The following is a 25,007-nucleotide window of genomic DNA, read 5'->3' as shown; positions in this document are numbered from 1 at the left end:
CATGAATCAGTACTTGGTACATTGCTTTTTTTGAAGAAAGAGAGAGCTTTTTGTTTCTTGCAAGCCCAAGTGATAGGTTTGGAACCAAGATTCAAAACAGATCTTGCAATAGACTTATGATCATGAGGGTCATCGGTCTAATTGGAATCAGTGAAACCAACCCACAAAGGAGCCCCCCTTGAGTCGAACTAATTGATTACAAAGTGGCATCTCCTTTCGATTTAGTACAAGTGGTAGAAAGTTTGACTCAAGATGGAAAGGAGATGGTGCTAGTTCACAATCTTCCATTTAGGGTCCTGAGTCGAACTAATTGATTACAAAGTGGCATCTACTTTCGGTTTAGTACAGGTGGTAGAAAGTTTGACTCAAGACTGGAAAGGATATGGTGCTAGTTCACAATCTTCCATGTGAACGTGATGAAGAAAGTCACGTGCATACTTAGATTGGGAAAGGGAAATTCCTTCCTTGGTTTGTAATACTTGGAAGTCAAAGAAATAATGCAAATAACTTAAGTTTGTCTTTTAAAATTAGTTCTTATGGCTGGATTTCACATGGTTTAAGAGTTTAGGGTCACTACCATGGTGGATATGGTCATCAATATAAAATACCCATAACTTCATTAACTACAAAAAACTCATAATCTCATTACTACAAATTAGCCAAACTTCTCAATTGCTTTTTATATTTAGCACCATAGTTTCAAGTAAGTTTGCAAATAGAGGTACTATAAATTGTTTAGGGAAGCACCATAGTCTTTAACTAAAGCCCATTATGTGGGATTATTTTTTGGATAAACCAATGATTGGATTCCAAATGGGTGGAGATAATGTTGTCTTAGGGGTCTAATCGTTACAACTGTTGGGAACAATGAAACTTAATTGTTAGGAACATTTTATGAGATTTTCTTTGATGTCAAGGAATGTGAACTCGGAGGTATGCAAGGGAAACCATCTAAAGTGATAAGATCTAACAACATGACAAGTAGTTAAAAAGGGGACACCCAAGAGTAATTGCACAGTTGCGCTCATTGGATATTCAAACAACTAAATTGATCTTTTGTGCCTTTGGATCTTCAAAGAGTTATTAACAATACCCAAAGGTCTTCCTCTTGGTTGAGAGCATGATCTTGCTATCTTGCTATTCAGTTGATCCTAGTGGGCCTTCCTTGTAACAGTTGACCTTATAGATAACTGTATGTCTAGAAGAGTGTGATTGAGTGTATGGTTCAAGAAATGCTAGAGGTTGGAGTGATTTGACCTAGCCAAAGTGCTTTCTCTTCACTGGCGGTGATGGCTTACACAAAGTGTTGTTCATGGTGTATGTGTCTTGTTTATATTGATCTTAACAAGATGACCATTACATATAAGTTTGCTATTCTCATCATTGATGAATTGTTAAATGAATCTTAGGGAGCAATTTCTTTGCTAATTTGGATATCCATTTAAGATATGGTCAGATGAGAATGAGGAAGAAGATATCCTCAAAGTAACCTTTAGAATACATGGATATCATTGTTGTTGAATTTTTCCACAATATACAAAGTAGAAACCAATCTTCTGATTTGATAATTACTACCTAATAATATTCATACAGTTTATCTTATGCCACTGATATTATTGAGCAATTATACAATAAAGATTTCAATAGTAATGCAATGAAAATAGTAAGCTCACAATAGAGATAATAAAATTTTCCCTGGGAAACCCAAATTTGGGAGTAAACCCAACAACTTTCTTCTAAGAGAAATTATTCTTCAACAAGGTTTACAATTCAAATTTGTCTAGAAATCTTTGTCAAAAACCAAGTCCAAACATCAATCGCTTCATCCTTTTTTGCTCCCACGTGTGTCTTTTATAGAAGAGAGATGATGATTTGTGAGTGATCAAATGAATTGTCACATTATCTATATATATACAAGTCAAATGGGTGCATTTACCCCAAGGGACAAACCCTTTCATGGTTGGTCTAACTTGCCCCTTTTGAGCCTACATGAAACCAAAAAATAAAATTTAACCTATTTTAATTTCCATAATTTCTTCTAGGCCAACTTAGGAGGTCTTTTGGCATGTGGGAATACCTCTCGATGCTACACAAAACTAAACACTCCCTCTTAACGAGGGAGTTATTCTCCTTGGCTGCAACATATTTTCCTTTAACTGAAATTTCTCTTTCATTAAGAAAAGTTCATGAGCTTGTCATGTTGATGCATGTCTATAGATAACGACATCCTGGAGTGGGCGATTTAACTCTTCACATGCAAGTGAGTATCTAAGGCTATTTACCTTTGGCCAAAGTCCATTATGGTTCCTTGGGTAAATATCTCTATCTCATTTGGTCAAAGTCCTTTATGACCCAATTAAGTCCTTTTGTATTCTCAGGAGAGAATCTGCCCTTGGACCATTCACTATTCAAGTCAAAGTCCTTTATGACCTAGTCAAGTCCTTCTGGCTTCTTAGGAGAAGATTTGTCCAATCATGTAGTTTTGCCTTGTCATTGCCTTCGACCATTCACCTTTCTGGTCAAAGTCCTTTATGACCTAGTCAAGTCCTTTTGGCTTCAAAGGTGAATGTATCCATCTCCCTTGGTCAAAGTCCTTTATGACCCAGCTAAAGTCCTTTATGGCTTCAGGAGATGGTTTTCTCAATCCTGCAAAGAACCCATGATTCCCTTCTAATGAGGGAGAGATTCAACATCATACTAAGCTCATCTTTGAAGTATGTCCAAAATTTGCTCATTTGTGGATATGTGTTGGAGCTCTACTTCTCTTCTCTGCATCATGTCTCAGATGAAGTGACTCATCCATGTCCTTCTAGCTTATGAAGCCACACTGCTTCATGACTTGTGATATAGGATGCGATGTACCCTACCTCTGCCTGAATCTCTATATTCCTACAACCTCACTTCACTTCCTGAGGCATATCTCAAACTGCATTCAATAGTACAACACATGTATCCCATGCTTTGTTGCCATCCACTGTACCACGTAGGTACCTCAACACATGATTCGTTACAACCCAATGTACATGTTTTGACTGAACCATAAACTGGCTCAGGGCAGTCACTGCAAAGCAAATAATAACATGCACTTCAAGGATCCAATCAATTTCCAGTAGATCGTGGGATCCACCAAATCTGAATCTCCAATGCTAAGAAATAGCGTATATGCTAGAATCCTTCATTTCAATTTCCGAGACCAACTCCCTCTGACACTGAAGCAGGTCTTCCTGTGGTAGTCCTGGCTGCCCCCTCTGACACTGAGGCAAATCCTTCTGCTATAGCTGCTCCCTCTACCATGTAAGGAGGTCATGCTATCGCTGTGGTCTCTTCAAAGAAGGCACACTACTCCAAGAGCTCTTTTGTCTCTGAGCATTTAAACAATCTCAACTCATGACATCCTTTAGGAAAGTTTCTCATTCCACTCTACCTGATGGTCTGCTCCGTCGGAACTAGAAGCTCTTCATCTAGCATGATCTTGGATGTCCTAACAATTTTCCCTCTTAAACATCAAACATTTTTCTTGAGTCTAAGCTCGAGTCCAACATTCTGACCATCTAGTGACTGGAGCAAAAATCTTCGCGTAGTCCAGTCCCTCTTACTGGGAGAACCCTCTTGTCACAAGCCTAGCTTGTTCTTCTTGATGCTGCCATCTGCTGCCTGAATCATTGTATTGGCAACATTCACAATGTACTTGCAAACCTCATTCATGAGGCCATGTAAGAAACATTTATAACCAAGCAAAAAATACAAAGACAAGAGGTTGACCAAGGAATAAAAATAATAATAATCAAGGGAGAAAAATATGAAATACTTATCTCTTGATTAAGGAAGAAATTGCTAAGGGTTGTAGGGGATTGTCAACTCTCTCTTGATCCGTGTCTCCTTGCATAAATCAATGAAGTCCATTTGGAAACTCATCAAACTTGGATTCCTTTGCCTTCTTCTGAAGTGGATGCTCTTCCTCAACTTCAACATTAGCTGCTGATGCATGCTACTTTCCTTTCCCTTTTTTTTGCATGAACTGTAAGAGCTAGAGTTTATTCATATTTCAGATTCATCGGGCTATCTAGTCACACCAAGGGCTCAACAACAGACTGACATCAATACCAAGTCATTCCATATGCTATCAAGGAGATGAACCAAATGTGCATCACACAAAATCCACTTGCATGTAGTACTCCAAGTATTGCTTTGTTTACTCCAAGATAACCCTTCATTAATGCTTTAACACCTTCCCCTTTAACTATGCTATAACATCTTGATGTTCCAAGATTCACTTTGCACGCCTTAGAGGTAGCAAAAGCCATTTTCTGAGCAATCTTTTACCAAATCCCATTACATAGTGATCTATCTGTGCAAAAGAGTTCCTAAAGAGCTGCCATCTTGGTTGTTCTCAAGAATCTCAAGATTCTCCAAGGCAGCTGCATCAAGGACCATGTAAGGTTCAACAAGATGAGCATATTGGGAAGAAAATACCAGATTGCTCTTATCAGACTACATAGTAAAAAAATCTGAACGAGGAAGGATTTCAAGTTTGCTAAAACTTAACAAACTTTGATCTAGCAAAACTTGCCGCAAGTAAGACAGACTAACTCCAAATGCAGAGAGATCAAGTTGCCCATTTTCCCCTGCACTTACTACATGGAAAATGATATTAGGTAAACTTTTTATTTTATTATCTTCTACAGTGTCACTATAAACACATTCAACTTTGTTAGTAACTTCATTTCTTGATTTTGACCTTTCACTGTATAATGCATAAAGTTTCTTTATCTCAATAAGAAACATTTCAACATCCCAAACGTCTCTCCCTGGAATCAAATTATTAAATAAAGGCTTCCTTGTCTCATTCCTCAAAACCTTTATATTTCGATAGAAAGAATGCCACTAGGCTTGATAAACTCTACAACCCTTATCTCAGAAAGCACTGAACATAAACGACTCCTTGTTGAATCATCTGAAAATTGACCCAACATGAATCAATTTGTTGAGGCATCTGCAACATAGATTCCAATAACACAGGCAATGCCCTTATCATTTCCATAATCTATGCTTCTTTTAGTTATTGCAAGCAAGAAGCATTTGGACATGTAGCTAGCATTCCACCCTTTGTCCATTATTGGACAGATTTGATGTATTCTTCTTGAGGATATGGTATCCCATCAAACCTGTGCCCAAGAAATAATGTTTTAGGCTTATCCACTAAAAATTTATCAAACATGGAAACAAAGTACCCACAAAAGACCCTCGAGCCTTCTTCCTAAGTTCTATCCGAACCTTTATACAAGACCAAGGTACTTCGGCCCTCCTGTTTACACCATTTGAGGCCCTCGACCCTCGTTCTTAGGTCTGTGGCCAATGCTTAACAAATTTGGCTTGCATGAGGTACTACTTATGGCCCTTTGCGGCTAACATCAGGAGTCACCTGCGACCTACACGCAAATCTTCTAAGTAGCCTTTTCCTAGCTCAATCAGCCTTCAACCCTTCATAAAAGTTCCCCGGCTAGGCTAATCATCAAATCTGAGGCCCTCGACCTTTTTGTTCTCACTTCGGCCTTGTTTATAGGACAAGATTGGTCTACGACAGGCTGGTAGCGTCAGTAGTCTTTGTGGTCTTCCCTGTCTTAGCCTTGCTTCCAATAGACACAACCCTTTCCAAAACTTAACTAATGCCTCAGATCTTCTCACAGATAGAATTGACCGTCAATTTTCCTTTGCAACCTAGACAAGGGTTCGTCCAATCCTCATCTAGGGATCAAATCTCTCTCACACATGCACAGACAACACTCCAAACAAATCACAGAGCTCGATCTTCTCAAGGATGGTGAATTCAGCCTTTGTTGAAGACAAAGCACTCAAAAAGCTCCGCTTCCTCAAACAAATATCCCTCGTCTTATGCCACGACTCTCTCATGGGTTGTTTTCTCCACAAGATGTGTCCTTTCTGTTTCAACAAGCCTCTGATACCATGTTGAATTTTCTACAATATACATATTAGAAACCAATCTTTTGATCTAATACTTACTACCTAATAATCTTCATACAATTTATGTTATGCCACTGATATTATTGAGCAATTATACACAAAAGGTTTCAATAATAATGCAATGAAAACAATAAGATCACAATAGAGACAACAAAATTTTCCTGGGGAAACCCAAACTTGGGAGAAAACCCAACAACTTTTCTTCTAGAAGAAATAATTCTTCAAAAAGGCTTACAATTCAAAATTGTCTAGAAATCTGTGCCAAAAACCAAGTTCAAACTTTAGTCACTTCATCCTTTTTCTGCTCCCATGTGTCTTCTATAGAAGAGAGATGATGATGAGTGAGTGATCATATGAAGTGTCACATCATCTATATATATACAAGTTGAATGGGTGCATTTACCCCAAGGGACACACCCTTTCATGGTGGGGTTGACTTGCCCCTTTTGAGCCTACATGAAACCCATATATATATATATATATTTGTTTCCATAATTTCTTCTAGGATGGCTTAGGAGGCCTTTTTGCATGCGTAATACCTCCTGAGCTACACAAAATCAACAATTGTGAGTTTTTGTGGATGCCTTTTTGTTGAGTTTTCTAGTAACAAGACAGACTAGAACAATTTTCAATTCGATAACTACTTCCAATGATATAATTTTTCTTCTTAGAGCATTGAAATCATCAATTAGTTAATACTTAAAAAATTTCGACCATAAACTTCAGTAGAGTAGTAAAGATCACAATGAATAATGAGACAAGAGACACAAAATTTTTCATGGGACAAAGCCCCACAAGGGGGAAAATTTGGTAATCTTTTCTTATGAGAGATTGTTCAATTCATCAAATTTGTACATCTAATTTTCCAGTGAAAATGTCAACCTTTGACCACAATAAATGTCAAGTCAAAATCAGTCAAAAGAGAGAAAAGTCAATGATAAATTTACTGATGTGATATTCCACTTGGCAAATTTTTGCTCAGTAATACATTTTGCACAATTTTGATATTTTTGACGCATTTGACTTGGGAAAAGTGGGTTGAGAGGACCCCACATGGCTTTTGTGGAGAAAGGGGAGGTCAAATTTAGGAAAATGGAGGCAAATCAAAAGGTAGGTATAATGTGGGGGCCATTCTAAGAGGGAATTCACACCCCTTAGAGAAATTCACACTTGTGAGTGAGGAGAGAAGAAAGGGGGACGAGTTGTGGAGCCCACTTGGAGTGAGGAGAGGCTCAAGGATAAATAGGAGGAGAAGACCTCATTTTGGGACTTTTTGACAAATTGAGAATGAACTCTTGTACGCTTGTGCTGCTTAGCCAAGTCTACTTGTGTTGTTTAGCACACGAGATTTCCGGGCGGGAATCTCACCTCTTTTTCGGTGGACTTCGAGTGCCACTCAAGGGGAGTCATATTATACCATTTGCAGGGCTGTTCCAGAGCTAATTGCTAGAGTATTCATCCCCTTTGACAGGTAGATTGGGTGTAGAAGAGGAGGGACAAATTGTTTGTGGAGGCAGCTCTTGTGCATGCATGTTGCTAAGCTTTTGAGGGACAAATCTTTCATATATTTGTTGGAGATTTGGGTGGTTTGTAGGTCAGATTCAATGGAGGTTTTGCAGGGGGAATTTATTCCTTTTTAGGGCCCGCGCAGGCCTCTTTGGTGGCTTCCACAAAAGTGGGAGGAGTGAGGATTGATCGTGGGGTTTGCTGAAGCTTCAAGGGAGGAGACTTGAAGGGAATTTACAGGAGAATTGGTGGGAGTTTTTTGGAGGAATTGTGGTGCATCTTCAACTATTTTTCTAGCAGTGCATGTGGCTAGGAAACGTGGGCAATTTGCGCTAATTGGTGGGTATTTCCAAAGTTGGGTTGTTGGAGGATTCCTTGCTGGGTTTTTTGGGTTTTGGTTGAGGAGCTTGTGGTTAAATTGGCTGAATTTTTTGGGCAGTTTTGGGGGCTAAATCAACAATTCTTTCTTCAGCAGTTGCAACACTTTTGCCTGGTAGGGCGCAGTTTGTGGAGCAGAGCTATTTCTAGCACTTGGGCCTCTTATTTTCACTTGGGTTCTTGCATTGCTTGTTGTAGCAAGCCCAGGTTCATCCACTCCATTTATATTTCTACTCCCACTTGTTAAATCAATAAAATGGCTCAGCTTGGCACAATTTATGGTGTTAATGGTTGTTGTTTATGCATGTTCTAGCTTTGTGTGTTACATGTGTGTATTTGGTTTGTTTATCATTGCTATTTCCTATTAGGAATATTACAACTAGTCAAAGTCTGATCAAGGGTCTGAAATTCAGCCTGTAGCTTTTGGTCAAAGGGCTGAAATTCGGTCTTGTAATTCCATAGAGAAAGCTCGATCAAACCACAAAGTTTGACCTGTGGTTAAGACTTAGTCAATGCCCAGACACAAGCAGAAACTCGGCCAATGAATCGTCAAAGATCCACAAAATATTTGGCCTCTAATCCACAACCACCAAGTCGGTCAAATAGTAGAGAATCAAGTCAACGCTAGCCAACAAAAGTCAAACTAGTTGGTCAACGCAGAGAAAAATCTTCTTCTTCTTCGCACATGTGAGTAGATCCCCTCACTAGGTAGGTTGAATGATGAGTTGATGATGGTGACCAAATGAAGTCCAACGAATGCTAATATATGAATGTCAACAAGGTGGGTTTTGACCTTGGGTCAAACCCCTTCAAGTGGTGGGGCCCACCTGTCAAACTGGGGCCGAATTGGACAGCTAGAAGTCAAATTATTTCTCCTTTGATTTTGATGATGAAAATACTGACTGCAACTACAATTTCTCAACACTCCCTCTTAGCCAGGGAGGTATTTTTCATTCTCTCTCTCAGATGTACAATTCTCTGCATAAGGAAAGGTTGATAGCATCATGTTCATCCCATAAGCCAAAAGTAATGGCAATAAGGTCATGACCCAATTGACCATGGGATCAATCAATGTCATTCATGAGGCCAAACTCTCCAACCATCTGAAATGGTTTCTCAGTCAATCACAATGACCCAAGAGAACTCGAAATCAAAATTCCCGACCAAGCCCACTGGTCTCTCAGTTAAACATAGTGACTCGAGGAAGAGAACTCAAAATCAGTGTCCCTGACCAAACCCATTGGTCTCAGTCAAACACAATGACGTAAGGGAGCACTCCAAGCCTTAGAACCAAACTCCCCCATCATATTGGTTTCTTAGTCCATCTCAATGACCCAAGGGAGTAACCAGGACAATCTTCCCTGCTAGTTTTTGTAGCATCGAATGGTGTTCTAGTCTCGACATTTGTCAGAGAGGCTAAGAAACATTAGGACTCGAAAACCCATAAAAGGTTTTAGGAAAATCCACCTAAAAATTCCTTGATTAATTTAATTATTCATTAATTAAATTTTTCCTAAGTCTAACTTAGAGAAAATGATTAATTTACAGTAATTAATTGAGAAAGGTGAGAATTCTCTAGAAACTCACATGGATCGACTTGGAGATGATCTCAACCATTGATTAAGTTTTAATCTTGGCCGTTGGAGTCCCAACTGGAGATTATAAGAAGAGGTCGATGGGTAGATGGAGAACACACTAGTGCAAATACTCAGTTGCCCAGGTAGGTCAAATTCCCAATAGTAGAAGTGATTCAGCAGTGGAAGTCGAGCCAATGGGTGAGTAGCAGGTGGTAGGAGAGGTCAGCAGTATTTGGAGGAAGATTTTCCAGTTCCGAAGAGTAGCTTGCAGAGAGGCAGAGATAGCCACAGTGAGCCTGCACATAGCCTCAATTGAGCAATTTGATTTTGCTTGAGGGAAGCTTGTTTAAGGTTCCAGAGGTTGGGAGGATTTTCCAGACTGTCGGAGAGAAACTTTCTTAGTTAGCAGCAGGCAACACAACTTGAGTAGCAGTTGTTCTAGGCAGTGGGTGTGGCAGCATATGCAGGGGTGATGCAGGGCCTTCGTAGAGGGTTTGGACGGCTCTCTTGGAGCTGGAAGTTGGAGCCCAGATTGCTTGTTGGGTGAGGAAAATTTCCTCACAATATTTTTGCCAGTGTTTTCTCTGTAGGATTTCCAACTTTCGACATCCAGATTGTACTAAGATTTTCTGCTGCATAATAATAAAAGCCCTCACTGCTGCACTGATTTTACCACATTGGGTTTTTCTGAAGATATTTGTCCAAAAATAACGATGTCATAATTTGTGTGCTAGTATTTCTCAGTTTCCAGCATTTTTATTTCCACATCATTTGTTTTTATTTGTGAAGAAATTGCAGTGTGATTAATTCGATATTAATCAGAAAAATTAATAAACTGAATTATCAATTAAAAGAATTAATAGCAGTCACTGCATTTCAAGGAATTTTCACATGGTATCTGAGCATATTTAATGGACAGGAAGCTCAGAGGCAGAAGAGAGAAAATTTCGCTGTTACAATATCTGGATCCATGAACCTTACAGAAATAATATTACTAAAAAACATAATGAAGGTATAGAAGCCTCCTTCAAGCTAGGCACTCTTAATTGAGGGTGAAAAGATGCATAGTATAGGGTTTGATTTAGTCTTTGTTGCCACATGTGTCACCTTTCTATTTTGGGTGCCAAGAATGACCATCTAGTAGCTTCCTCTCCCCAAAATAGCAATAAAACTCATGGAAAGGTGGAGCGATGCATTAGAAATGGTCAAATGCGGCTAGGGCTTTGAGATGGAAAATTTGAAATCACCATAACTCCCAGTAGTTATTGGAATCTCAATTATGACCATAATTTGGAAAAGTCACTGGCACTTTGCATCTACTGGTGGTAATCTGGCACTCTATGGAAAGATATCTAATCTTTTTTGGAAAGAGGACATATAGGAGCTATTCTAGTTGTTTCTAAATGAAGTGTTTCTCATAAATGTTCTTCTCCTCTATTCCATGTGTGGAATTAATGCCAAGTGTCATCTTCTTGACTAAGGCATTCCTTCTCCTTTTTTCATTTGATCCTTGATTATGCCATGGAAATCCCCATCTATCCCTCAGAATGATGGACGTTCCTTTCTTCAAGAGTCTTTGACCACTATGAGAGGGTCTCCAGGAGACACATGCCAATCTTCACGAGGAGCATCTTTAGAAACCTCTTTGTTGTTTTGTAGATGAAGCCGTGAGTTCACAAGAATGATTTGTCATGTCTCAAGTTTCAACATGTGTAGAATTGCCTCATCTGATGTGAGACTAATCCAAGTGGTGAGAAATGCCTTCAATGATCAAATATGTAACTTAAGCTTTGAAAACTGTAGGCACCTTCCAACAGAGAAATATCCATATAAGTGCACCAGAAGGTGAATATCTGCTACATGTGCAACCTTGCCTCCAAATATGTGAACTCAACAACAAAACATGCCTCAAAATGTGTGAATATATGCTGGTGCAAAGATGCTGAAAAGAATGCCTCTGAAAATGCAACTTGGACTTGCATTTTCAGGTGGTAACGGAGTGCAAAGCTCTTTATTTTCACATTTTATGCCCTTATTCTTTAGCTTTCTGTACTTGGTTCAGATGCAAAAACTGAAAGTCTAGATCGGGGAATCTTCCAGTTAGAAGATTTGATTCGTCATGAATATGCCACGTCTGATGTTTGATACTGAGATTTTTATTATATGTCTTTCCTTGCATATGATAACGAATAGTATTTCTGTAGAACATACAAGCAGCATTTTTTTATTAGCTATTGACGGCATTTATTCTTATGCTTAAACTGGTTTTGCATTCATTGTGGAATACCTGTTATGAATTTGTGTGTCTTGCTTTCTGTGTCTATTGAACTGTTTAACCACTTTGGTTTTCATATCCTTGTTTAGGCTGCTTTGATGTTTTGTATGACCAGATCAAAGGCTTCTCTATGCCTTTCTATGTTTGAAGACTTCTTGAGTCTGTCACCTTGTGTAACAAATCTTTCTACTTAAGTTCTTATCTGTATATCACTTGATGGCGATAGAGAATCCAATTGATGAAAATTTCTTGCTGTACTTTTTGACACCACTGAAAAAATAATTCTGTAATTTTCATCAATATGGGCTTTGTCATTCATCTTTTTTGGTTGCTCTTTTTGAACCATTACCTTTCATGGTAATGCTAGGATGACAAAGCCATTTCACATAGTGGCAAAATGTTTGATGTGGGCACTGTTTATTCTGCAATTTCTAAAACTAAGTGTAGAGAAAGGGTCTTGATGAAATCATTTTTTCTTTCTTTCAGGAAATGTAGAAATTGGGAATGGCTATGGTGTACCTGGTGGTGGGGCATATTATGGAACACATTGGACTCCAATGTTTACGATTGCATCTGAGTCTAATGACCACAGTGTGGAAGGTCATAACATATCCAAGGCAATCTCAGATGGTCGGGTGTCACCTGTTCATCCCTCAGAAGTTTCCAATGACGGAGTTTTTAAAGTAGGTCCAAAGAAGGATTCAACGGCGACTGAAGCACATTCTTCCAAAGAAAGCCAGATGCAACGAAAAGAACTTCCTGAACTACTTAAACAGAGGTTGAAAGCACGAGGGCTGCTTAAGGAGACTAATACAACTGATTCAGCTACTTACAATGCAAGTGTCTTCAATTTCCTCTATTACTATTTTTATTCTAGTTTCCTCGGGCAAATTTTTTGAATTTTGAATTGACTTGAGTCTTTGGAACTTGCTGTGGAACAAACAAATATTATGTTATTCCATTCACATCAAGGCCCTCTTTTCCGTTGTATCATATGTTTATAAATGTATGCACCACCAAACACCTTATTATGGGTTGCATACACTGACGCAGGAGTACTCTTTTATTTTTCGTGTCTGCTTGCTTATTCTTATAATATATTTTTCTTGCAGAAAACGACAGATGATGGTGCAACAGGGAATGGCACATCCTCCAAATTGTTGCCTCAGGGATGGGTGAGGACTTTACCACTAATTTTCATCCAGTTATTTATTATTATTTGGAATCATCTTTATACTTTTAACATGTTTGTTTTGAATATCTTTTTGCATTATTTATGGCATGATTGAAGTTCCTTGATTCAAAATGTGGTTATGTGAATACATGTAACTATGTTTATAAAGGTACAAATGAAATACATACTGGTCATCCATAGATGTTGAAAATAAGAGTACCAAGGAGGTGTTTCCTAGTGCATTTATCGTTTTGTCCTAGGAAGACACATTAATGACCCTTTTGTTTAGTGACATTATGAGTTTAATTAATGTCATAAAGTAATTTTTATGAGATATGTACTATGTACTTTAATTTATTAAAGTCACATGTGTTATAAAAGTGACTTTATGAGAAAAGTACTAAGTACACTTTATATTATTAAAGTGACTTTTATGTTTTAAAAGTGACTTTATGAGAGAAAAAGTGCACATGGTACAAAAACATTAAAAGTACTAGGAGGCTCATTAATTGAGGGGGACCACATGAGGGAGGGGGTCAAGTGGGGGACTTGATCTCAAGGGTTGAGATTTAATCTCAACCCTTGATTTCCAAAGGTTAGGGTACTCATCTCTTGGAGAGACAAAAGAGGAAAAAGGAGAGAAACGAGGCTCATTATGATTCTCATGAGACTTGAGAAGAGAAAGGAGAGCAAGGAGGTTGAGTTTGATTGCAGGGAAAAGAGGCAGAGATTGTTGTGCATAAGGAGAAGGGTTCTAACTTCTAGAGAGACTACCAACATGATTTTCTAGCAGAGACCACAAGCAAGAATGGCCATATTTTCGCTCTAGGAGTTCAGGTCGAGTTTGCAAGGGCTTTTAGGTTGAGTTCAGGCTGAAATTTATGTTGGTTGACAGGTTGAGTTCAAATAGAAATTTGTGGTGGTTTCTGTTGAAGAATGTAACTAGTGTCGGTCTTCATAATTGTACTTGAGTCATAATGAAATGTATTTATCAAAATAAAGAAAAAAAAATATTATTAAAGAAATTGACTTATTAAAGCATGGGTTTCATGCTTGGGTCAATTGTTTTTAGGTCATTGTTTCCATTGAAGAATTTTAGGGTTTATGTCAAGTGTCCTTGTCCATGTCACAATGTAAAGAACCATTCTTGGGAATTATTTGTCAAGAAAGAAAATTATTTTAATGTAAATTAGGTCAATTAGGCCTCCTCCACCAAGTCGGCCTCAAGGGAAGAATTCGATCACCTAGAAGGATTATATATAAGCAACAATTGACTCATTTGGAAGAGAAGACACAAGTTTGAATTGCAGTAGCTAGAAGCAGTAAAATTGTGAAATTCAAGAAGGAAGAAGGAAAGGGCTAACAAAGAAGGAGGTCGTTATTTTTCCAAGGAAGTTGAAATTCTCTCTCTCGTCTCAAATGTGCGAAGGAACTAAAGCTGTTGGAACAAATGTGGAATGCATGCAGTCAAGAAGAAGCCAAAATATCATTAGTAAGCAACAAGGAGGATGAAGAGGAGAACATCTCAAATGCCTATAATGCTCATCAAAAGAAAAAGGGAACCTTCAAGAATTACAAAGGACCAAAGACGAAAGTAGACCTATCAAAGATTGAATGTTACAATTGTCACAAGGTGGGTCACTACAAAATTCATGGTCCAAAGAATCCAAGGAATAAGAAGAGAGAAAGAGAACATGCAAATGTTGTTGTTGAAGGTTCACCAAAGATGAACAAGATAGAGGAATCCGAAGTCAAAGACTTATTTGCTAGAGACTTTTAGGGACACTATCCCTTACATATCCCTCTACTTAAAGTTTTGCAATATTCTTCTTTATGTTTTGATTTCTAGAATTTATAGGTCTAACATGTCGTGTTAAAAACATTTTTGCATTATTTTGATAAGTTGTAGGTATCCCTCAAGGTTGGATTAAGAGGGAGCCTCCAACAATTTACCAAAAGATAAGTATTATGTTCTTTGTTGTTCATAGTTTCATGTTTTGGTTTCCTTCTCACATCAAGATTTTGTTTGTATTATGTGCTAATGACCTTTATATTTTTCTAGGTTAGGAAAGCCTGCTAAATACTCTAAGGTTATGGAGGAGACTTCAAAGGATAGACTTTCGGTTGCAAAGGAATCCCTTCAAGAATTAATGTTCTACAAGGTTTGTAAGGAACAACTCGAGGTATGTCTTAGACTATAACCTTTGTTCTCTTCATAATAAAGGCATGTTCATTCTCTTTTAAAATTTGCTTTACATTACTAACATCGTTATGTCTAGGGTTTTGAATCACAAAGATTCTTGCTAGGGTGATTAATCATTAGATTGAATCTACCCTCATTATATTATCATTCTTGTGGAACCTTGAAAGGTTCACTATAAAACCCTAACCTAAGGGTATATGAATAATAATGAAACCCTAGTCTACTTAGGGTTATTGATGAAGTTGAGAAATCTTATTCTTTTTATGTTTAGGGTTTTGGTATTGTTATGATAAAATCCCTAGTCCTTTAGGGTTTGCTATCTAAAGTTATGTATTGAATCCCTAGATCTTTAGGGTTTGATGAATCAGGGTTTATGAGCAAAACCCTTATAATATCTATAGTAAGCTCCTAGGAATGAAACCCTAGGTGTATGTTCGTATGTTTGATCGAAAACCTAGCCTAGAGAAAATTCATTATATCTCTAACTTTGATGCTTGTGCCTTGGGTTTATTGATGAGAAATGTTAATGTGTGAAATCCTAGTATATATATGTGAGTATGCTAACCTAATTGTTGATGCTTTGTGAATTTTAGGGTTTGTAACAATGCCCTAGTAGAAGATTGATATTCTAGGATGTGATGATATTGTTTCCAATATGATCATAAAATCTAGGGTTTGCAACAAACCCTAGTAGAATCTAACATGTATAGTAGAATTTTTATTTGATTAAATTATTGATATCTAAAGCTTTGTGTCTTGAAGATGGAATCTAGGGTTTGCAGTAAATCATAAGAGTCTGTCATGTCTTTGAAAGTAATATTGAGGCCCTAGATAGAATGAGACTGATTTCTTGACTAAGTTGCTTTAAGTCTTGATGATGTGATCTAGGGTTTATGACAATAACCTTAGCAGAAACGCAAAAGATTTAGAGGTTCAAAGACTAGTAGCAGTAAGATTCCAACATTCATGGTATTATTCTGAACGCAATTAAGTTCAGTAATTTTGGATGTTTTTCAATTGCTTCTCTCAGCAACTGAGTTGGAGTACGAATGCAGTGTTAGCAGCATAACAGATGCAACATTTGAGAGGGCGCTGTAGTACAAATGCAACAATGGCAGTGGTAGTGTCATGTGTAGTAGTACAGTAGCAACAACACAGTGCTGGTGGCAGCAACAGTGTGGAAAGGAGGTGCTTCAGAGACATAGCAACATGTAGTAGGACATTGTTGCTAGAGCACTTTCCTCGCTAAGAGGGAGTGTTAGTTTTTGGTAGCATCAAATGTGCTTTGGCCATGAAAATTGGTGGAGAGGCTAAGGCACATGATTTCTAAAGAACCCGGAAACTGTTTGGTGAAATTCCACCCGGATTGTATTTTATTAAAATAATTAATATTTTTAATGGGGTTCGTAAGTCTAAACGTGGAAAATTAAAATATTAATGGGTATTAATCAAAATATTGGTGAGAATGATCTAGAAGGCAGATCAAGTCAAGTTTTAATCTTAGCCGTTGATTAGAGACTTAATCTCGGCTATTGAATTCTCAACGAGAAAAGTATAAGGAGGAGGCTTGGGGCTCATTTAGAAACATACACAGAGAGAACGAATTGATCTGGAGTTTGATTTATGGGGCTAGGAAGCTGAGAATTTGAATTGAGGGATCATTCTGCAGTAGAGGGGCATGGATAGTTCGGAACACTGACAGAGAGGTAGAGAGAAGCTAGTGGAGGCAGCGCAACAGCTAGAAGGATAGACGTTGGGCCAATCTAGGCTCACGCATGCCTGACATAAGGCCAAAAGGGCTAGCACAGAAGCAGTAACTGCCCTCACGCAAAAAGCCGGAACTGCCATAATAATCGGGAAGGTTGACGCAGTAGGCAAAAGAGACAGTGCAGAACTAACGTAGGGCTTGTAAAGCTGACGTAGGGCCTATGCAGGGCCAACGCAGAGATAGCCGGGGTTAGCCAGTTTTGCTGCTGGATCAGCCGGAATCTGTCGGGTGAAGTGAGGTAAATCTCCCCAGTTTTTCCGCCATTGTATTTTCTTTGTCATTGGATTGCCAAGAGGGCATCCAACATTGTATTCAAAACCATTGCTTAATAATAGAAAACCCTCAGAGCTGCTGCACCGATTTTCCCGCATTGGGCTTTTCTGAGGACAATTTTGCCCAAAAACAAATGTGTCCGATGTATCTTGTTCTTTGCTCAGTTTTCTGTTTCATGAAATCAAATTTAAAGTAGTGTAGGATGCAGAAGTAATTTGCTTCAATATTCAGAGAATAACTTGATAATGTATATTAAAATCAAGTAGGTGAAGTAGATTCAGATTTGCTGCACTAGGGGTTCCTTAAGGATTAGGAATTTTCACATGAAGCCTGTTCTGCGTTGAATCTACTGCTATGCTGTTCCCTCTGCCGCTGAAAAATTTTGATCTGGAAATCCTACGTCTCTGTCGACTCACTTAGAGAGAGATTTTCCACAAAAATCTTGCCTTCCTAGCCTGGATTGTGTAATCCCTCTGGGGCTTCGATTTGCTGCTTACGCGACATTTTCCCTTCTTCTCTTCAGCGCTCGGCTCTTCCGGCTCTGCTCTCTTGCTTAACTCAACTCTGATACCATGTGAAATTGCAGTGACTGATATTATTTCTTCTACTTATTAATTTAGAAATAAGTTAATCGGTGTTTCTACGGTACATATCGAAATAAATTCTACTACAGCCTTCACAATCAAAATACTTTGGAAAGTAAATGCAAGGAAAAATACTAGCACAAGTATAATCACAATGACACTTATTTTTGGACAATTGTCCCCGAAAAAACCCAATGCGGGAAAACCGGTGCAACAAATGAGGGTTTCTTTATTAATCTTCAGCAAAAATCTCATGTACAAGATACAACCAGCAGAATAGAAGAGGAATCTTTGTGAGAAATTTACTGACAACTCTCTCACACTTCTTGGTGAGATTCTGATCTAGGAGAGGACCTGCTGCCCCCTCTACGTCTCACTGCATCAGCTTCTGCGTGGGGACTGTGCAGTCCTAGCATCAGCCTCTATGCTGTCCCTCTGTGTCACAACCTCTGCGTTGCGTCTTCTGACCCTGCACTTCTGATTGATGCTGCTACCCTCTCTCTCCTCCTCACCTGCAACTCTCCCTCTGAATCGATTTCCTCTTGCCGAACTTCGACTAGTGAGAAAATCGATCTTACTCGGGTAACTGAGTATTTGCCTAGTGTGTTTTCCAAATGCCCATCGAAGTCCTTCTTATAATCCTCCAGTTGAGAACCAACGACCCAGATTAGATTCTAATCAATGGCTCAGATCATTTGGACTCGATCTTCATCTTCTTCTAGAAGTTTCATCCACAGATGGATTAATACGCTTTAATTATTTTAATTTCCTAAGTTTAGACTTAGGGACCCATTAAAAATAATTAATTATTTTAATAAAACTGTCTCCGGGTGGAATTTCCCAAAACGATTTCTGGGTATTGTGGAATGCATGTGTCCAAGCCTCCCTGCAAATTTTGAGGCTTAGAGCACATCCGATGCTACCAAAGATCAACACTTCGACCACCTATTTTTGCACAATGCTTTTACTGTTTGGAAAAATTTCAACACGTCATTTCATCTTCTCTTTATTTTGAACATTTTGAGACCAAGTTGACTTTTTGTCTTTCGTGACCACATGTGTTGGGAAACACGAACTTCCTGTTGATGATTATAGTTTGAACATGTGCTTTTACATAGGGTAGGTGTCAAGCATCTAGAAGTTGTGCAAAACTTCTCTAGGTTCTTGCTTAATTTATTGACTTTTATGATTCTTTCCTAAGTCTAACTTCGGAAAACACATTGATTAATTAATTAATTAATGTTGGCTATTGGGCCAAGTTTTTATAAAGAAAAGTGAATTATTCACTTTAGTGAATTAGGTCTACTCTCTATCGTTGATCTCAAGTGGGTTAGGATTTAATCTTAACCATCCATCACTTTGGAGATTAGGGTTAGGTATTGTTGCACACTTTTTGTCCAAGTTCCAAGGAAGTAGATTTGCCAAATTTTTTCAAAGGATCGGATCATCAATCAGCTATTTATTGAGTCATTATAAACCCATTATGCAAATATATGATGTAAATGATGCTACTAAGACTAATGTTATTGAAACCGAACTGGTTTCAGCTGAATCGGTCGGTCCGACTGGTTTGGGGGCAAAATCGGTCCGAATAGGAAAAGACTGGTTCAATACCGAACCGGCCGGTTTCGAAGTGGCTGGTTTTGTCACCGAACCAGCCGGTTGAGAGACTGCGCGGCTTGGGCATAAAAAATGCTTTTTATTTATTTATTTATTATTGTTTTTCCTTGTTTCTAATGCTACTCTAGCCCCCCCTAAAGCTATTTAAACATCCCCACCCCCTCTATTTCACTCACACTATTCATTCGAGTCTCTTGCAATTCTTGAGTTGAGTTCGATGAGAATAATTCAGAGAGTTTTTTGCAGTGTTGTTCTGAGGGAGATTTTTTGCAGATTTGAAGAGCTAATTAGAGTCTGGGAGAGTTGTTGGGTTGGTAGATTTTCGAGCTAATTCAAAGATTTTTTTTTTTCGCAGAGATCTTTGGGTATTGTTTAGTGGTTTTTGGATCTGGTGGAAGATTTTTTATTTTTATTTTGTTGGGTTTGCTACATAGCTGATTTTAGAGGATTTTGGAGCTGATTTTCTCCAAAAAATTTAGAGGGTAAATCAAGGAAATTTTTGCCATTGCTTTTTGTTCCATTTTTCTTCAAAAATCAGTTTTTTTTTAATATTTCTCTCAAAAAATTTAAAAACCCGTGTTTTTATGCAGATTTGTAGGGGCTTCTCCAGAGCTGATTTTGGAGGATAGGAGTTTGAGTTTGACAGATCCTGCTTAGTTGAGTGAGTTCAGCAAGAATACCACCTAGCTAGCAATTCTACTTAACATTATATTTTGATTCATAGCGATCTATTGGCAGTGGCGGCTATGTGGCCTATTGGGCAACGACTACAACTAGGGCACGAGTATGGCTGCTTGATGACCGGTGTGTTCGTTGTTTGTTTTTTGTTAATTTAAATAATATAATCCTTTTATAATTTTTTTGTTTTTTTTTTAATATAATTATAAGTATTATTATTATTTTTTATAATCTCTTTTTTTGTTTTTTAATTCCTTATATATATGTATATATATATACTCTTTTTAAAATATATTTTGACTTTTTCTTTTTACATTTTTTTTTCAATGGTCAAAGGCCTTGCGACAAATCCAACAGTATGGAGAACCTCCAACTATGTAGTGAAACACTTGATCACAATGACAACGAAGTTGATGGATGGGTTGATGGCCAAAGGCCGAGATTAGATTGGCTTAGAGGATCGAACAACTTTGATACCAATGCAACTAAAAAAGTTCGTTCTACGCAATAATCTTCAGATTTCTTGGTACAGGAAGACATTCATTAAGGATAATAAATATATATGTATTGAATATTGTATAAGAGAATTGATTTTAGATGATGATGATTACAATTGAGGGTCTTGCTTATATACCTAGGCAGGCACCCCTTCATGTCTGGACATGTCCTTAGAGACATGCCTCTTCTATACTAATCACTAATTAATCATTATTATGATTGTTATTATTATTTATATTTACATTATTTTTATATAAATTATATTCATAAAAAATTTCCATTGTTGTAGAGATGGGTTGAAAAATTCACTAGGTGGACATTAAGATGACATTTGTTAATGGTGTGATCAAGGAAGAGGTCTATATAGAGTGCCTGGAGGGTTTTGAGGTGCATGGGAGGGATTCCCATATATGTAGATTGAAGAGAGCACTGTATGGACTCAAGCAAGCACCACATGCATGGTATTCCAAGTTAGACAACCGTTTGTTTGGTTTGGGCTTCGGCAAGAGTGATGTTGACTCAAACCTGTACTACATATTGGTCAAGGGAGAGCCACTCATTCCAGTGTTATATGTAGATGACTTGTTTCTTACAGGTTCAAAGAAGCTCATTGAAGATTGCAAGAAGGATCTTGTTTCAGAGTTTGACATGAAGGATTTGGAGGTTGATGCACTACTTTCTTAAGTTGAAAGTGTGGTAGAGAGATGGGCAGATCTTCCTTGGAATGTTGATTTGTGTAGCTTGGGAGGTACTCCCACAACCCCTGCAGTATTGGGTTTGTGAGGAGTTGACCGACAAAAAAGTGGTTTTGTGGCCAATGTACCCAAGTAGTGGGTTTTGTACTCAAAGTTGTGGGTGCAAGACCAAGATGGAAAGATTATATTTTATTCATTGAGAACACGAGGGGCACCCTTGAAGGCATAAGGGGCACATAGGACTTCACTGATGTGGTGAAAAAATAAATGAAATGGATTTTATTTCTATGGTAAATGGTGGTTGAGCAAGTTTTGCTTAGGATGGCCTGAGCATAAGTCATGACCCTTGGTGCAAAGGACCACCACCTAGATCATTATAAATAGAGATGAGGTCAAGTTCATTTAGACACATCCACAAGAGCAGTTCATCATAAGAAGATAAGCACAGGAGTCGCAGATCTCAAGGAAGTTGAGCTAGGAGGAAGATAAAAGGATGATCTATTTCTCTTTTCTTGTGTTCTGGAAGATCGAATTCAAGGAGAGTTATGCAAGTAGTTTTGGGCATACGTTCTGGTTGTATTTGTTATAATTTTTTTGATTAGGCCGCAATGATTTTTGTGTGCAAGGAGAGGGTCGAGACCCCTGTTTAGGGTCGGAAGAATAAGGTCGAGCAAGGGTCGAGTCTAAACGAACAACGCATAGATTGTAGGTCTGTGGTGGGTGTTGTCACACATTTTTGTGATTGTGTGACCGCAGGTTCAGAGGTGGCTATAGGTCCAAACTGTAATAGGATGAGTACCACAATAAAAGTATTGCCTAGAACTATGTGACTAAGCCGAGATTAGAAAGAGGTATGTCTTATGATCTTATGTTGATGGGTTGCTAAGGTTGGAGGGTTGTCAATAAGGTTTTGGCAACAATTTATTATGCCTTAGTTTAGTCACCTTATAGGGTGTTAAGGCATTGTGTGAGGGGCGGGTGGTAAGCCTAAGAACTGTCATCTTGGTGCAGCAAGAAAGTCGTTGGAGGGTAGTTTGTCTTGTGCCCTAACGATTGATATATTGGAGCAACAAAGAAGTCATTCAAGAGGGCTGTTTGGTGATGCCCTAGTTCAATGAAATCAATGATAAGAGGGTAGAATTCTAGTCCCTAAGAGTAGGCATTCTTGGAGCAACAAGAGGTTTCTAGCGGGCAATTTGTTGGAAGCTTAAGTTCAGTGATCTTGGAGCAGTAAGAGTGATTTATACAGGTAGATTGGTCAACTGAAGATACAAGCATTCTAAAGTTGCAAAAGTACTTGTGAGCAGCAGAAGGGGTGCCAAAGGACTTGCCAGGTGTTCAAGGTACTTGGACTGAAATGGATGAGTTGAGATCTCCTTCAGCAAGTAAGTCAAGTGTGTATTGTTCAAGGGTAGATTGGTTGTCATAAGTTGTTGACATCAAGCCCTAGTTGTTCTTGTATCAAGGCTAATTATAAGGGCCATGATCCCTGGTACAAGAGCCCTATGTTTGTTGTATTATACCTAGTTTTGGGTTGAAATTTTTTCTTGTGTACTATTACATTGATTCACTGCTGTACATTTTCCACTGCGCAAAATGCTTTTGTTGTGGCATTTTAGTGTGTTTATGATCGTGTGTTAAACTTAGACCTGATTTTGAAGGGCCAAGGAAAAATCAACATGGACAAGGGAAGTACTCAGTGGAGATCCTAAAGAGATTTAGGATGAAGGAGTGCAAGCTTGTGGTTATGCCAATGGTGACTAATTGGAAGAAAATTGATACTTCCAAGTCAGAGGTAGTAGACCCCACTTTATACTGACAACTGATTGGCTCTCTTATGTATCTGGTTAATACTAGACCATATATATGTTTTTCTGTCAATACACGTTAAATTTATGGTTGAGCTGAAGCGAGTGCACTGGGAATCAACAAAACATGTCCTAAGGTATCTGCGTGGAACAGTTGAGTATGGATTGAGCTATATCTGGGGATATGGAGTGAAGCTAGTGGGTTATACAGATGTTGATTGGGCAGGCATCGTAGTTGACAGGAAAAGTACTTAAGGTTGTTTCAGCTTGGGATCTAGAGTTGTTTCTTGGTTCAACAGGAAACAAAAGTTAGTTGCACTGAGTTCTACAGAGGTTGATTACATGGCAGCCAACTTGGCATCATGTGAGGCCATTTGGCTTTGAAAGTTACTCATGGGGCTATTTGATTAGGTGTTGTTGATAGTGATACATTGTGCCAATCAGAGCTGCATCAAGCTCTTGGAAAATCCAATGTTTCATGATAAGTCGAAACACATAGAAAACAAGTATCACTTCATCCGGGACTGTGTGCAGAAGGGGTTAGTGAAGCTGCAATATGTACCTATAGATGAGCAGGTGGCAGTCATCCTTACAAAGGCTTTGATGAAAGGCAAGTTCGTCTTTTTTATAGATAAGCTGGGGGTGATGCAAAACACTTTCCTCACTATTAGGTAGTGTTAAATTTTGGTAGCTTGGACAAGTGATCCTACGTAAGCTTAGTGTTGAGCATGTAGAAGATGTTTGACAAAATTTCCTAGCAAAGTGACTTTTTCTTTTTTCTAAGCACATTAATTAATTAATGTTAAAGATCTTGAGATCATGAATTACGAGGATGATTTTGTTAATCACGAAGCTGACTTCGTGAATCATGAGGCAAAGGAAAAATTATAAAAGTAATTGCTTGAGGAGATCTTGGCATGCATTCCAAAGGTAACACACACTTCAAGGAAGTTGGCATGCATGCCTAGGAGCAGTGAGTGAGGAAAAGGAGAGGAAAAGGCAGCACACAGATTGAGGAAGGCAGGCACACAAACCTAGACAGGTTGCACGTGTGAGAGGGACGCATAGGGATCTGTGCACAGAAATCTAGTAGCGTACAATAGCACACCGATCGAGGCACTGTTGGCACCAGTATTACTTGGGGGCAGGAGCGAAAGCGGGTGCAGGAGCGACATTTTCAAAAGCTCTCAGTTTGGGAGCAAATCCCAGAGCATTTTTTATATAATATATATATATTTTAGATTTTGATACATATATGTCAACAAAAACATGTAGAATGATGAATTAGATATAAAAAACATACAAAAACATAGATTGAACCATATAACAACAATCATTTAGAAGTTATAATCTTATCAACCACGTCCACAAGTTAGTAACATAGTAATATACAACATATTGAGTCTCATGATTCATCAATCTTAAAGTTTCAAGTTTTCAAAATTCAATATATAACGTTTGTCATCATTGATCACCAAAGTTGTACTTGTAAGCTAAGTGTAACCATTACAACAAATAATATCTAACATGAAATGAAATGTTATAAAATGAAATGAATGAAACAACTTTCAACTCTCATGAAGCATCATATTCATAATTCATTACTAATGAGTTATAATTGCCAACTTCAAACTTAAATTGTCATATATTGTTTAAAAAATATCATAATAAATATGAAAGAGTCAATAGTTATAAAAACTACTAGAAACTAGAAAAGACAAGTAAATCTATTATCTATTGCTTATGCTTGGGCCTCTTGCCACCACGAGAAATGTCTAATTTTTTAGTCTTGTTGGAAAATCAGGATCTTTGTCATTAATATCACCCTCTAAGCATTAATATCCAGAGGTAACTTTGTCATTACCTTTGTATCTGTATAGGGATTTGTCATTAATATCACCCTCTAAGCATTAACATAAGATAGAAAAAGCATAGCATGTCAAGTCAAGATTTTGTTTGAGTGATGTGTACATTTTTAGGAGGGTCAT

At 38.1% G+C, this 25,007-nt stretch overlaps 1 protein-coding gene across 2 annotated transcripts in view; it reads left to right on the top strand.

Annotated features, from left to right (window-relative positions):
• Positions 1-25,007, top strand: part of LOC149177362 (uncharacterized) — a 168,581-nt gene that overhangs the window by 67,196 nt on the left and 76,378 nt on the right. For both annotated transcript variants that reach the window (XM_089420103.1, XM_089420102.1), the window contains exons 7-8: positions 12,205-12,554; positions 12,831-12,893. In XM_089420103.1, the coding sequence (XP_089276229.1) occupies positions 12,205-12,554; positions 12,831-12,893 (413 nt within the window). The remainder of the gene's footprint in view (positions 1-12,204; positions 12,555-12,830; positions 12,894-25,007) is intronic.

Source organism: Pinus tabuliformis, chromosome 4_1 (assembly GCF_031772625.1).
Source record: "Pinus tabuliformis cultivar Carrire ecotype Pingquan chromosome 4_1, CPIR1, whole genome shotgun sequence".
NCBI lineage: Eukaryota > Viridiplantae > Streptophyta > Pinopsida > Pinales > Pinaceae > Pinus > Pinus tabuliformis.
This window is presented reverse-complemented; position numbering and strand designations above follow the sequence as displayed.